Here is a 14895-nt window from a genome sequence, read left to right on the forward strand (position 1 = left end):
AGGGGTGCATGCCTGCTTTCAGACATGGTGATTCTGCCATGATGCTGATCTATAACGTGACGGTTTAAATCTTCATGCTCTTTCTAATGTGATAATTCGGGCTTGCTTTACTCGTCAAAATCTTTTAAAATCTCAATAAGCAGCAGCCAGTCCTCACCATCCCCTGCGGTGCCCGAGGCTTGCAGCATGCAGATGGAGAAATGGCAATCATCCTTCACCTTTCCAAAAAAGGGGGAGGAGTAGTTCAGTAATGGCGTTATTGAAACCATTTCTTTTTAATTTTTACTCCAAATTGTATTTTATGTCCTTGTATTCTGGCTTTCTGAACTCTTCTGTATGTCAGTTGGCATAACTGAAGCATAGCCCATAAAATACAGTTTTGAGCCTTCACAAGTTAAGGCTTTGCAGACATGACAATTTTTAACCGCGTGCCTGCTGCCTTCTTCATAAAGCATTGTTTTAGGGGTCTGACTCATGGGTGTCAGTTTTCTCTGCTCCCCTTAAAATGAAGAAAAAAAACCCCCCACACCCCCCCTCCCTCGCATCCTCACCTGGGACCATCAGACCAGCCCTGCTCCGGGTCAGTCTGTTGGCCCCCAGGGAAGCACCGACGACCTCCGAGGTGCCGAGCCCAGCCCGAACCCTGGGGAGGATGCGCTTGCTTGGCATTGGGATGCCGGGGCTTTGGGGGAAAATTATGGTTGGAGAGGTGCAAGGGGAGGACTGACCCTGGCTGGCACAGGTCTGAGCTGGGGTTTGGGTAAGCGCCAAGGAGGAGAAGCCTGCGTGGGAGAGCTAGTGGGGAGGAGGGAAGGAGAGGGAGCAGAGGGTTTACGAAGGCATTCGCGGGACGCCTGTGCATAGGCACGAAGGTTTTGGTGCCGGGACTGGTCCCAGAGGGTGCCAGAGACTCCTTTTAGTTCCGACTTTCCCTGAATGCCTAAGTTTTTATTTTGGCTTGCTACTCAGATGGGCTACATCCATGGGCTACATCCAGAAAATAACCATGGCCTTGTGGCTTTATGTGTTTTTTGCTGTTTGTTGGTTAGTTGGTTGGGGTTTGTTTTTTTTTAGGGAGAGGGAATACAAAAAGCACTCTGCCTAGAAAGCCTGGCCTGTAAATATATGTATAATATCTTTTCCAGAGTTGGAAGAAACAAATGGAGACCTCCTGTCCTCATTTGTCTTCCTCCTTTGCATCAGTGCCCAGGAGAAGGATATTCACACTCGTTCCTTGAAATCCCAGGGGTGCCATGTGTTAGAGAACAGGATTTCCACCTCTTGCCCAAGCTCGCTGCGACAGCTGGGGCACATCCTGCTGCTGCAGTTCATGAGCTCAAGAGGTTTTCACTTACTGCATGATGGTTTTGCCTTTCCTGCACCCCAATTCTTTACCTTTACTGCTGGTTTATTTTTGTTCTCCTGTCCAGCAGACCCCAACTGAACAACATCTGGTTTGTTGTTTCTGCTTCCCATCCTTCCTTCTGCCTCTTCTTGCCCTCTCCCATGTCTGGTCCCGGTGGCCAGGGGCACCTCTGGCGCAGAGCTCCTGCCCCTCCAGTGTTCCTGAATGGGCTCTCGATCCCTTTGCTCAGTGTCTGGCGAAGATGGGGATGGGTAACATGGGCTGGAGAGTTCTGGTTTTGGCCGTGACGGTCTCCTTGATGTGTGTGGTCTCTCCACACTCCCCGTTTCGGCGCCGCTGGCGTGTGGGAGCAGCCCCAGTGAAATGGCCCATGCAGTTGCTGTGAAGAGAGGATTTTTTTTTTTTTTTTTTTTCCCTCAGGTCCTCTGCCAAACGCCTCCGACCATTGTTTCTGTCCTTGCCTCCCACCGTGGGTCTGGAACAAGGCACTGCCCTGGCGCCCCAGCTCTGATGCCAGCGTGCCCTCCTCCCACCAAAATCCCCCAATGAGGGGATGAACAGCAGCCTGCCCACAGTGCTGCCTCTTGCACCCGGGGCAGTTTGGGATGGACACACAGCCACTGCCTTGCTAAAAGCAATTGCTCTTTTTCTTCCATTTTTATTTTATTTTCTTTATTTTATTTTATTCTTAGCCGTCTCATGAGCAAGAGCTTGCTTTGGAGAGCGCTGGCTGTACAGTAGCTGTGTGTGTTCCTGCAGGGCGTTAGGTAGTTGGCAGTCCCCCCGTAAGGGGCCAGAAGTTTTGGACTAGAAGTAACTGTTGTGCATTAGTGCAGGGAGAGCAGCGTCATCTCCGTGGATCAGAAATGTGGATTTCTGGGAAAGGAGTGGGCCAGCTCCCTGAGCAGAACTTGGTCCATCAGGGGCAAGGTCGTCTCATCCCTCTCAGGAGCATCAACCATCACCAGAGATGAGAGATACAAGATGCTGATCTTCTTTTTTCACCTTTTTTTTTTTGTTTTGTTTTGTTTTTTTCTTCCCTTTAAACTGCTCTGAAAGAGCATTCCCTCTCACATAAAAACCCTGGGATATACAGCGTTTCCTCTCCTGTCAGCCACCAGCTGTTTTACACCTTTGAAAAGACAACTGGCCAAAATTTGATCCTCGTTCAGGTTGTGGTCCCAAGTCTGAGAATTTAGCTTTTTTGAGACCGTAACACCACCAGTACTGTTTTCCATCCCTTCCTGTACACAGTCCTGAAAGATATTCTTCAGATCTTGTAATTAAATTCAGAAGATTTAAGTACAAACTGGGGGGGGAAGGGGTGTGTGGCAGGGCGGGGAATAAATTGGTAGCATCAATCTATAAACCAACTCTCAAGGTAGCACACACTTAGTCTTGGACCTTTGGAGTGTCACCACATAAATATTTAATACTCTTTTAAAGCAGCTGATTTAACATGTGAAGTAGACTTAACAGTTCCTTCTGCTTCAGCCCCCTCTTTCCCAAACACATTTAAATAAACTGATGTCTTTGTGGCCTCTGCAACCATAATTCCATGTCTCCTGGGGGCACAAGTTTTAGGTGAAGAATGGAGACCACAGAGTCTTTTGGGACAAGGATTAGCTTTAATCTTGAGGTGATTCTTGCAGTTGTAGGACTCTGTGTTCTAGGGAATGTGAGCTGATGGATCATTCCTGATCGGACTCTTTATTTTTCTGTGAAATACGACCAATGCAAAACAGATTGACCTTGGAGCCCACAGGAGTCAGCGTGATGAAGAGCTTAGTTGGAGCTGGAGTGACAATTGGAAGCCAAATGAATCATATCAAGTGTGACCATTACAGGCCTGAAAATGATTCTTAATTAACCACTGATCCTCTGTGGTAGCAAGTTTCCAAAATCTGTGAATCCGTAAGGGAACCCGTGAAAATGTGCAAGTAGCAATTTACCTAATCTAATAGCTTTGCTGTGCTGCCTCTTTGACAACGCTTTATTTTCGTCTTGTTTCATGCTGTGTTAGAAGAGGTCCTCAGCATCCCGTCAGGTTTGGTGAAACCATTGAGAGGACAGTATTGCCTAATGTGCTGTACAGGAGATCTAAACTTGCGCAGGTCCTTACCCCAGACATTTGTTTTCTCCTTTTTTTCCAGTATTTCCCTTTGAATTTCAGTATCGTGCGCAAGTTGTTTATTATTTTAAAGGTGGCATGGATGGCTTTTTGTTTTTAACACTAACCAAGAAGGTGGTTATGTCTTATCCAGAGCACTAATTCCATCATAGTGTTGGCCATACTAGCTGTGTACTGTAGCTCACGTATAGTGTTTTGAGGAGAGTCATTCATTCTTCTGTGCTCTTTAACAGGCATGTCCAGGCATCCTCCAGCTCCTGATCTCCCTACCTTCTATCCCTTGTCTCCAGGGGGGGTTGGACAGATAACACCACCTCTTGGCTGGTAAGATCTTTTGGCTTCTTTTCAGAAAAAGGTGCATGTTCGCACCATTTGCTGTTGTTGAATCAGTCACAGCATTGCAAAATAAGAATGTCACTGCAGCAAGAAATTACTACGTTATTTTAGCTGAAAAGATCAAAAAATGTCCATCTTTGAAATGAATTGAATCTGGTTTTTGGACACGTACAGAAATTGAAGTGTGTAGATTTCACTTTGAAGTCTATATATTTCTTATGGCTCAGATTTGTGGCTCTTGGCATTTGGAAAGATATCAGGAAACAGTTCTCAAGGAATTAAATGTAAATTTGTAATAAACAAAATTGTAATTACTGAGGGGAGGGGAGGTAAGAAGGAACTTTGAGTTGTGTGTGTTTGGGTAGATCTTGAAACTGCACCTAAATGGGGAACAAACTTTTGTAGTCTGCTGATTTTTACAGTTTCTGTATGGAGAGAAGCCTCTGACACTGGGAGATTTTGCTGCTCATGCTAAGACTAGCACTCTCAGGATTTCTTTCTGCCACTCAGGGTGTCATTTTCCTTTCTGAGGAAATACATTGTATTTTCAGAGTAATTGATTTGGCAAGATGATTCATGTCTGCTTGGGGTAGATAGGTATTTGCCCTCAGTTCTGTCAGAGCAGGGAATAAGGAAACTCAGCAACAATTTCAATGCTTTAGAATCTGTATCTTGACTAATCTGTGCCCATGTGATGAGCGATGCAGATTTTTTTTATTTTTGTTTTTTAATGTGTCTATGGGAGGGAAACATGATCCAGATGAAAACAGGCAGAGAAGGTAGGGAGCAGAAGATGGTGAAATGCTGCACTGCTGTCAAATCTTTCAGGAAGTGCCACATGCCTTTTTGGAACAAATTATTATCAGATACCAAACTAAAATATGGAAGTATCTAACTGTTTTTTATTTATTGCCCCCCACACACACCTCCCCATTCTTTGCTGCTTGTCTGACTCCCCACCTCCACCACCACCACCACCAGGCAGTTCTGGCATGCATTTTCCAGATGTGGTCAATCATTTCTTCTGAATTGTTTCTCAATGCAGAGGCTGGGGGGAGGGAAGAGGGGAGAAAAGAAAGAAGAGGAGAGACAAGATCCGATCTTATAAGGCTTGGGGATGTGTTCAGCGGTGCTCACTGGCAGCGGGACATACCCAGCCATCCCTATACTATATGGCTTCCAGCTGCCTTCTGTGCCATAGCACTGCTGAGACTTCCTCCATGTTTGGGGTTGTTTGTTTGTTTGTTTTTTTTTTTTTTTTTTTTTTTTTTGTTTTTGTTTTTGTTTTTGTTTTTGTTTTTTATTATTTTATTTTTTTGTGTGTTTTTCTTTATTGTTGATTTGGTTTTTGTTCTCCCCCCCCCACTTTAGCACTGCTCATTTCCAGTAATGCACTCCGAATGTGAAACCTGTATCCTGAACCTTAAAAAGCCCTTTTTTTCCCCCCTCTGAAAGCTGATCTGCCAGTCTATAACTAGCTCTTTGAATAGGATTGATGTGTGTGATGGTCTTTGTGGGCTGGTTCAGGTATTTAGGCTGAACTGGTATTTGTTTGCATTACCACAGTATGCTATCTCAGGTTGTTAATTGTAGTCGTGACCTGAACCATTGCTAACTGAAAGTAATCAAAACATAGTGATGATGATAAAAACTAGAAAGTCCAAATGACAGGCTGGTGTCAAAATATTCTGTATATGCAGGAGTATAAAGGAGGTAAGAACTTCACTCAAGCTTCTCTTACTGGATCGCAAAGTTTGAACTATAAGTAGTTAAGAGGGTCTTGTGTGGCTGTGGGCTTTTAGGTGGTTGTGGGGTGGTTTTATTAAACAAACTTATACTTTCTCAGAAAAGCTGGCCACTTGTACCTCACTATAGAAGATGCAAATTGAGAGAGGCCTTAAGTTTTCAAGGACTTAATAAAACTGTTCAAAAGGGTTTCTAGCCTGACAATTCACAGTCTGGTGTTGTTGTGCTGATCTACAGTAGAACGATTTGGAATAAAATGCCTCTTTCCTACGAGCTAGTTAACCAAAACTGATTCCAGTGCTTTTAAAACTAGGTGAGAGAGGGACAGAGATAGAGGAGTGTGCATGTGTGTGTGTGTGTGTGCGCGCGCATGCATGTGTGCTTTGAGAGAGGCAGGCCGGCTGTTTTGCTCTCTTCTCGACTAGAAACCTAGATTGGGAATTTTTCAACAGCAAGGGAGAAAGTCCAAAGCATTCAAGTATCCGTTAGCTTTGAATACAGCAGAATTCTTGACAGTATTACCTATTACTATTTATTTGTGACTAGTACTGAGTTCCCATCAAGTGCTTGTAACTCTAGAGTAACTACTGAATACCGTATCATATGATTGATGGGTTCCTTTCTTCTGTGACCTCAGGCAAGGTCAGCCTGTATATCCCATCTCGAGTGGATTCAGGCAGCCCTATCCATCCTCACTCTCAGTCGACCCTTCCATGTCCAGGTAGGTGTAGGAGGTGAATGACTGACTGGGGAGTAACTGCTGGCATTAGAGGGCAAGTTGCTCTTCTGCTTGCATCTTGGTCTGCCTTTGCTTGCTTTTCAGTCAGCTAAAACTTTATGCGTACATTTTTATTTAACATATTTGTGTATATGCAGTTTGCCTGGATCCCACACTGGTCTCACTCAGCATTTTCTTGGCAGTCTCTGAAGTACTGCAATTAGGAGCACCAGTGAATTGTCAACAATTAATTGAGCTGTTTCATCTGAAATGAGTCGTTAGTTCATTTCTAGATGCAACATACAGTGTGCATCCTTGGGTTTTGCTCATGCAAGTATGCAACCAGGTGGATTGTCACTCTAGTCTGTGTTCTCTAGTTCCAATTTCAAAGTCGATGGTAATTAGCGTTGAATCATTTAGCTATCATTCTGTGTGGAAACTTGCTCACAAGTAGGTATTTCATAGCCCAAAGCCACTAATGGCGAGGGATGCCAGCACAGTGTATTTGTACTGGTGTGTGAATCAGGCACTGTGTCTTTATGTCTAAGTGCAAGCAAGCAATGCTAATTGAGACTTGGCCATGACACACTCCAGACCTCCTCTCCTCTGCTTTTGCACTCTAAAGACAGCTTCTGCATCCTGTGCTTGGTGTACACAAGGTTGCGATATACTGTTCTTGGGGTTTTTTTGTGTGGCCTGTAGAAGACACATCATCTTGCACGGGGATTTAAGACAGGCCATTCATTAAGTGGTGGTTCCTCTTGCCTCTATTTATGTGGGCTCTTTTGGATTATCACTGTCCCTTCACTTCTTTACAGGTGAATGATAAGCATGTGCCTGTCAGGGTGATTGGGAAGAAACCCCATTCTTTCTCCATAATAAAATGACCTGATTTGGGTTATAGGGTTTCGTGTTTGCTTTATTTTGATGGCACAGAGGAAAAGGGCAAGGGGTCTTAGAGAGTGGAGAAAGGAAAGGTTGGGTGTGATTGCTTAACAGGCACTCATTTAGAAAACCTTTGGAGCATGAGCTTGCTTTTGGTGTTAATGGTACTGTCCACCAGTTCAAAATAAAGCGTGCAGGTTTTCTGCTGCACTTGAGATTACAATGCTCAGCATCTTCAAGATCCATCTCAGCTATCCTTGAGGATATCCTGGGTTAGTAGGGTAGGATGACTGAGTTAGTGGTACTTTGGTTTTCTTTTCCATTTTCTTTCTTGTACAAATGAAAGGAAGGTTTATTTAGGACAAAAGTATTTATCATCTTTTTTTTTTTTTTTTTTCTCCCCCTTCTTCCAGGATGCAGGGGTTTTAAAATTTATTTTTATTTTAAGCACTTGAGGGAAGGCTAGTGAATTTAGATGAAGTGGTGTTAAAATCTTTTAGCTTAAATACCTTGAAAATTAAGAGATTCTTTACACGAGCAATCAGGGATTTCTTGAAAAGACTCTTCTTTTATTTTGTTTCTGCATGGCAGTTCCCTCCTTTGCATTGGCTGGTGGTGGATATTTTAAGAATGTTTATACCTTGGTGTGGAAATACAGTTTTTGGTTAATGTGTATTTTTATTGCTAGTCAGTACAACAGTACAACCATTAAATGTTTCTTGTGTGCATTGTTAAAACTGTTTGCCTGAAAGGTAATAAAATAACTTCTTTACAACCAAAATGTTGACTGATTTTTTCTGTTTGTTTGTTTGTTTGTTTTTTCTTGAATAAATGGGTTACAATGCACAAATCTTAGCCAAATATTTTTCATGCACTCTTAAAGAATTGCCTTCCGTTGTGAGCTCCATAGCATTTGCATTCTTGGGGCATCCCACTGCTGTCATACGTGTTTGATGCCCGTCTTCAGTAGGGTTACAGGTCTTCCTTTGTTTTCTCTTTTAGGTTTTCACATCACATGATTCCTGGTCCTCCAGGCCCTCACACAACTGGAATCCCTCACCCAGCTATTGTAACACCTCAAGTAAAACAAGAGCATCCGCACAACGACAGTGAGCTAATGCATGTGTGAGTCTGCCTTTCTGCACTAGCCCTTAATCTATAAATGTTTGAGAACTAACTCTATCTGAAGAAGAGTCACGGAGACTAAAACAAAAATTAAAAAGTGCCTTTCATGACCTCTTTGAATTTTAACTCTTCTCCTATAACTAAAATGGGAGATATGGGCTACTGCTTGGGAAGAATAATGAGACATGAAGCCATTTTTCTTTCCAGGGCAGCACTTTTTAGCTATCATCAGCAACAGACATCTTGATCCAGGCATAATCACGGACCTGTCTACCTGTGAATGTTGCTTGAGTATGAACTCATGAACTTTTGCTGGAAAAGCTCTTAACTGCAAAATTTACTAGTAAAAAACAGCATTATTGCTTAATACTTGAAGACAAAAGGCCTAGGAAAGAAGTGGTTGAGGGGCTATGCTCCTGCCTGTAGTAGTGGTCTTTAAGGGTACTATGGATAGCCTTTCAAAAAGAGAATTTAGACAACTGATGAATTTGCAGTAGATTCACAGATCAAGTGTTGCTTGCTAGAGAATGTCAACCTGACATCCTCCCTGAGTATTAAATTAAGTCAATTCTCTAAAAAGATGTGGAAGTGGATAGGACATGACCACTGAAATTCTCATTCTTACTACTTAAGTGCTATTGTAACCACAGGTTGGTAGTTTTCCACTGGATTTTTTTTAGGCTGAAGATAAATGGATGCTTTTTTTCCCTTCCTTTCCCTTTCTCCCACCACGTTTTAGGAAGCCTCAGCACGAACAGAGAAAAGAACAAGAGCCAAAAAGACCTCATATTAAGAAACCTCTGAATGCTTTCATGTTGTACATGAAAGAAATGAGAGCGAACGTTGTAGCAGAGTGTACTCTGAAAGAAAGCGCAGCTATCAACCAGATTCTTGGCAGAAGGGTATGTATGGGAGGGTGTGTGTATACTCATGTGTGCTGCTAATTTGTGTGTGTTTCCCTTTAGTTGGGTGTGATGGCTCACTTTCTGCTTGAGGTGCTAACTAATGTGCAACTATCAAATTAGCTATAGAAGATAAAACATGCAACTAAAAATAAAAGCAGTATCTTGATTTTCTTTTTTCAGCATTAGCAACATCGTCGAATTGGTGTCTGTTCCACTCATGTCATGGTGTCAGCACCTCAGGCATGAAATATCCTCATTCGCACATGGAAGGAGCATTCAAATCACCTTCTGGGTCCTTCCTTAGGCTGGCACCCGTCAGAGAATGAGGCTATCATTTAAAGATGAACACTGGATGCCAGTGGAGATGGAACTCAAAAGTCAATAAAATGTGGTCCAATTGTAAAGTCACGTAGGTTGGGAGGAACCTGTGGAGGTCGTTTAGACCAACATCTGATCAAAGCAGGTCCAGTTACATCACATCAGGTTGCTGAGGGCCTTGTCCAGTCAAGTTTTGAATGTCTCTCATCTCACTAGCTGAGCACTGATGATCCCAGTACATATCCCAGAGTCTTGCTGAGAGCCATCTGCTTCTGTGGCATTGTAGCCATGTTTTCGTTCTTTCCGTACTCCAAAAAAAAATTTGCAGGCCAACCCACAATTACAAGCTTCATGTTCAATGTCAGTGTTTTTCCAAGGAAATGCAGCAGAGGTACATGCCCATTTTGACTTCCACTGTCCTGGAAATGAGAAAAGGGACGACTTTTGTATCAATCTGAGTTTGTGTAGGGATTATTCAAATCCCCTTGCTCAGTGAACCTTTCTTCTTGACCACTGACTAAGTCAATATTGAGAGGCACTGTAACTCTCTGAAACTCTGTTCTCTGTTACAACACAAAGACTTTCCCCCGCCACCCCTCCACCCCGCCTCAGACAGAGCAGAAATCCATTGGTGCTTCTCCTAGTTCCTGCATGATGTTCTTGTTACCTCCTCTTAAAGGACATCTTGATGCTTGCCTTTTCCATTCTTTAAGGCAAGTGTCTAGAACCATGTTTTCATTCTCACTCCCTCAGTAATCGAACTTAGTTGCCTAGTATGTAAGCCTTGTTTTCTCAGACTGAATGAGGGCAGTGGCCTCTTTATCTCCATTTTGGTAACGGATCAAGCCTCAGTGGTCCACTGCCTGCTTTCTCCACAGCTTGGACTCCTCTTTTCAAGTTACCATTCTCCATGAAAGTACCTCAAATTCCACTTTTACTGTGATACAAACAGCTCACGAGTTATCCAATGGACTTGCTTGTTGATTAATTATCGTCAAATGTTTTGTGTTCAGTCATCCTGGTCACTATTTACTATGCCCTGTGCCACTCCGGAACAGGAATCATCTCTGTGCTCAGGAGCTGTCGCTTTGTGTGATGCTGGGCTCTCTAATGCCACGGCATAATGTGTACTACCTTCCAGTTTTGGAACACACGCGTGGAGTTTGACAGTTGCAAATAAGCTGAGCGGCTGTTCAGTAACACATCGAACTTACCAAGTCAAGACAGACAAACCCTTTAGTTCACATCTTCTGACTTGTAACAAAATGACATATTAAATCATACAAATATGGTCTGATCTGAAATCCTAGTTCTGTAAATAAATTATTCTTGCATGAGTGTCTTAATGATTTCATGTCTGTCTTCTTTTTTTTTTTTTTCCTCCTTAATATCTTCTCCTCTCGGCCCCCCCATGCATGTTGTCAAAGTCAAGCAGGAAGATGCATTTAATGCTGCAGTGATGAAACCTGATTCTGAATAAAAGGCCTTTACTCCTTTTGATTCAGGTCTATGATATGTGTTTCAACAAGAACAAAATAATTAGATACCAATGTAGCTGGTGCCTTTTCAAATGTGCAGATTGTGAGGGATTTTTTTTTTTAAGCAAGAAGTTTACCCTTCCTTCGCTGGAGTGGTTAACTCGTGTAATTTGGAAGACTACAGTTCTGTGGTTTCTGTATCTCAGGAACTTTTTGCAGTTGCTATTTTCCTCTGTTACAACCAGAAGAAATCAGAAAGCGGGTACCTTGAAGCTCAATACTTGGAGGTTGATCTTGGAACAGGAACCTGCTGGTGCCTAGGAAGCCCTCTGCACTGGCATTGAAAGCCCATGTGTAGCTGCTCCTTAAAACTAAGACAGCAAACTCTTCTGTGGTAGGGATCTCGCTGCCCTTTAAAAGCAGCACAAAACCTTTCTGTTTTGTCAGCAGCTAAAGGGTGGGGTTTTGCTGGGTTTTTTTTGGGGTGGTGTTGGTGTTACATGTGTTTTTTTTATTTAAGTAATGTTGGGAGAGCATGGTTCTGTGAGAACATTATTTGGTGAGCCTTGTTTGCATAAATGATTTTTGCCTTGCTCAAGGTACTTGGCAGTTGCAGAGGTGACAAATGCCTGAAAGTTGGTTAATAAACATGGGTGCTTGTAACTGTTAATGAATTTAATTTTTGCAGTGGGGAAGGACTGAATCAAAGTCACAAAAACACTTGCTCATGTCATCTGTTGCCTAGGTATGAGTTATTTCCTAGTCTAATGCTGTGTTTATTTTGTTTGCAGTGGCATGCTCTCTCCCGTGAAGAACAAGCAAAATATTATGAACTAGCTCGTAAAGAAAGGCAGCTACACATGCAGCTTTATCCAGGCTGGTCTGCAAGAGACAACTATGTAAGTTGCTCACTTGAAGGCTCTTTTCAAATCAAACTCCTTTACCTAACTTTTTTCTTTCCTTTCTTCTTTTTCTTTCTAACTTGTGGAAAGCTCTGGATGGAGGGATGGTGAACAACATATAACATAAAGCTTGTATTTGTTTGCACTTCAAGCATCTAGAAAACTTGAGATTTTGTTGTTGTTGAGATGCTTCTTATGAAGGTCACGGTTTCTGAGGGGAAAATATTAGCATGGAAAGTTTTTTTCCTAAGGCAATTGTCGGTACTGTCTGAAAGCTTATGTTCTACTGTACAGCTGTGAATTTTCCATAATTTTCTATTTGATCACTTGCTATCCAGAAGTCTTCTTTAGACCTGAGCAAAAAAGGGTTGTCTGTCTTTCAAGAGAATCCAAAGACTAGGAGTCTTAATGCAACCTAAACTTTAGCTGAAAGTAATTCAGAATGGCTCCTCTCCGAAATAAAGCATGAAAAATCTGTGGAAGTAAACTTCGTGATAGATTCTGCTTTTATACAGTTGGCAAAGCTAAAGAGTTTTCTTACAATTGCTCTTATTTTATAATTAAATATCAAACAAGTGTTAATAGCACATTGCACAGCTTGCACTGCACAATTATACTGTTGTGCTTACAATGAGCTGTCAGTGTAGTGATATGTTACGTTATGAAACTCGCAAGCTGCGATCCTGAGCGACTGACTGTAGCTTGAGATCTGGGCTCCTTTCTGTCCCCCCATCAGCTGTGACATTATGGACTGTGATAGGAAGTGTATAAGCTACATCTGGCTCAGTTTTCCATCTGTATTAGGTGGACAGTAGTATTTCTCTACTTCAGTGATGTCTTGTGGGCAGTAAGGAGTATAAGGCACCTACATACAGCGTTAACAGAAATTGTAGAAATACCTGGCATTTACAATCCAGCACAGCTACTGTTTAGCCTAAACAAAATTTTCGTTGTAAGCTAGAGCCTCTTTGGTGCAGAAGGCATTGACACAGAAACCATGTGATCATCTCCGAAGCAAATGCCCTGGTTTTGCTGACGTCTATGCCCAATTTCGTAAGCATAGACACTACTGTAAGCCCTATCAGCTTGTTTCTGCCTGTTTTATACAGTCATCTTTTCTAGTAGATGAGCTGTTGTGACCTTACACAGGTAGGATTTATTTCCAGTAACCAGATCGTGTCCACAGAGCTGTCTTGAAATATACCTGGGAACAAAGAGGGCCTTTGTGACATACCACCTTAAAACAAGGGGATTTCAATTGTCTTGAACTTACTTGCTGGAAAATCAAACCACTTTGGAGCCTTGCTAGCGTATGCTTACGGGACATCAGCCTTCAAGACCATCCTGTGATGTTCAGTCATCTTGACTTTGAGAACCTGATGTGTTTTGCCACAGCCTACTGCCATATATCACAAGCAGTGGACCTGCGGTTTCTTGAATGCCTTAGACATTCAGAGTGTGTAAGGTGGCACGTGTGATGTCTCTCTTTGATGTGCGTCCAACCTACATCCTGTGTAGAAGTATAGCTCTGACATACTCCAGTCCAGTGTTAAAATGGAGAACTCTGCTAGCTTCCTCTTGCAGTCCTCCTCTCTACCTCTTCAGGGATGCACACGTTTGTTGCAGCAGTGGTGAGAATGTGATTGTAGTAGATCACAGTTTATCACTGAAACCTTTTCAGGAGTGTGTCATCTTTTTTTTTTTGTTGTTGTTTTTTGTGATGAGGTGCATTGCTGTGAATTTCCGAGAGCCCTTGAAGTCCACTTTCCAACCCCTGGTCTTGGTCCCATCTTTGGGAGCTCACTCGCAAGGCACTGCCTGGCCCTGCTGCAAGCCTCAGGATAAATGAGGATAGGAGCTTAAGAGTCAGGCAAGCCCGTGGTGTCAGAGCAGACTGGCGACTACTCAAATTCATCTGCCGTAGTGTCACGGTAGCCTGTATTTGGGGCCCTCCCTTGCTGACCCTCAGTAAGCGCTGCAGTGGTTTGAGGTGGCTTCTCACGTTAAACCATCCATCCCATCGCCTCGCAGAGCTAGCTAACAGACAGACATGTCCCTACACCTCGGCCCTTCCAGTTTGTGGCCCCTGTGTGTGGCATGGGCTGTGCTGGGACACGTGCTGGTGGCTGCTGGCCGTCCTGAGTGGGGTAACCTCTGACTGGGGGGGCAGAAGGACAGACAGCGGGCTGCAGTCCCGCTTAGAGCCACTGCACTGAGGTTTGCCAGAGCTCATCTGTTAGAGCCTGGCCTGGCAGCTCGAAGGCTTCTTTAAAGTATAAGTGGCTATGACTCTTCCTTTTTTTTTTTTAAAAAAAAAAAAACCAAAAAAAACCCAAAAAAAACGAAAAACTTTGACTGACAATGCAGGACAATAAGGAGAAGTCATATGGAGGAATATCAAAGTGGTAATTAGGGTGATGGAAGATGACTGAGGTTTAAAATTGTGGGTCTAGAGTGACCTTTTGTTTCCTGAAAGACTGTGCGAACCGTGAGCTCTGTCCTTTTCCATAGATGGGGGTGTAGGAGAAGGCCGAGTGTGTGGGTTGGCACGCTGGTGCCACTGTGGTGTCCGAGACTGACATTTCTGCCTGGCACCTCGGCCGCATGAAGGGTGCTCTGCTGTACAGCAGTCTGCTCTTTGATTACTGCACAGCGTGTTCTCTGGGTGCAGCCGTACGAGACTTGGCTTTTGTTAAGGTACAAGTGTTCTCAGAACAGTTTTAGTTGGCTGGTTTGCACCTTGGGGACAAGTCACAGTTGTCCTAGGTACTTCCAACACCCTGTCTGCTGTTGCCATGTACGACAGTGTAAGTATCTGACTGTGTGAAGAGTTCTTGTAAGAGCCATAAATTATGATACCAACATATGCGTCATCAGATTATTAAGAGCGAGAAGTCTTTTAGATGCTTGCGGCTGCCAGCACTCATTGAAAAACTGCCAGAAATTGTAATTCCATGTGGCTATAAAAATGAGTATTGCTCATGT

The 14895-nt window shown here is 43.2% G+C and overlaps 1 protein-coding gene across 7 annotated transcripts in view; it reads left to right on the forward strand.

Annotated features, from left to right (window-relative positions):
- The window catches only part of LEF1 (lymphoid enhancer binding factor 1), a 69223-nt gene that overhangs the window by 41491 nt on the left and 12837 nt on the right, over nucleotides 1-14895 (forward strand). For 5 of the 7 annotated variants that reach the window (XM_042797094.1, XM_042797095.1, XM_042797097.1 and 2 more), the window contains 5 exons: nucleotides 3731-3821; nucleotides 6217-6300; nucleotides 8185-8307; nucleotides 9047-9209; nucleotides 11800-11907. In XM_042797094.1, coding sequence (XP_042653028.1) covers nucleotides 3731-3821; nucleotides 6217-6300; nucleotides 8185-8307; nucleotides 9047-9209; nucleotides 11800-11907 — 569 coding nt within the window. The remainder of the gene's footprint in view (nucleotides 1-3730; nucleotides 3822-6216; nucleotides 6301-8184; nucleotides 8308-9046; nucleotides 9210-11799; nucleotides 11908-14895) is intronic. The other 2 variants (XM_042797099.1, XM_042797100.1) reach the window with 1 other exon arrangement.

This window comes from Tyto alba, unplaced genomic scaffold, assembly GCF_018691265.1.
Source record: "Tyto alba isolate M040663 unplaced genomic scaffold, T.alba_DEE_v4.0 Super-Scaffold_23, whole genome shotgun sequence".
NCBI lineage: Eukaryota > Metazoa > Chordata > Aves > Strigiformes > Tytonidae > Tyto > Tyto alba.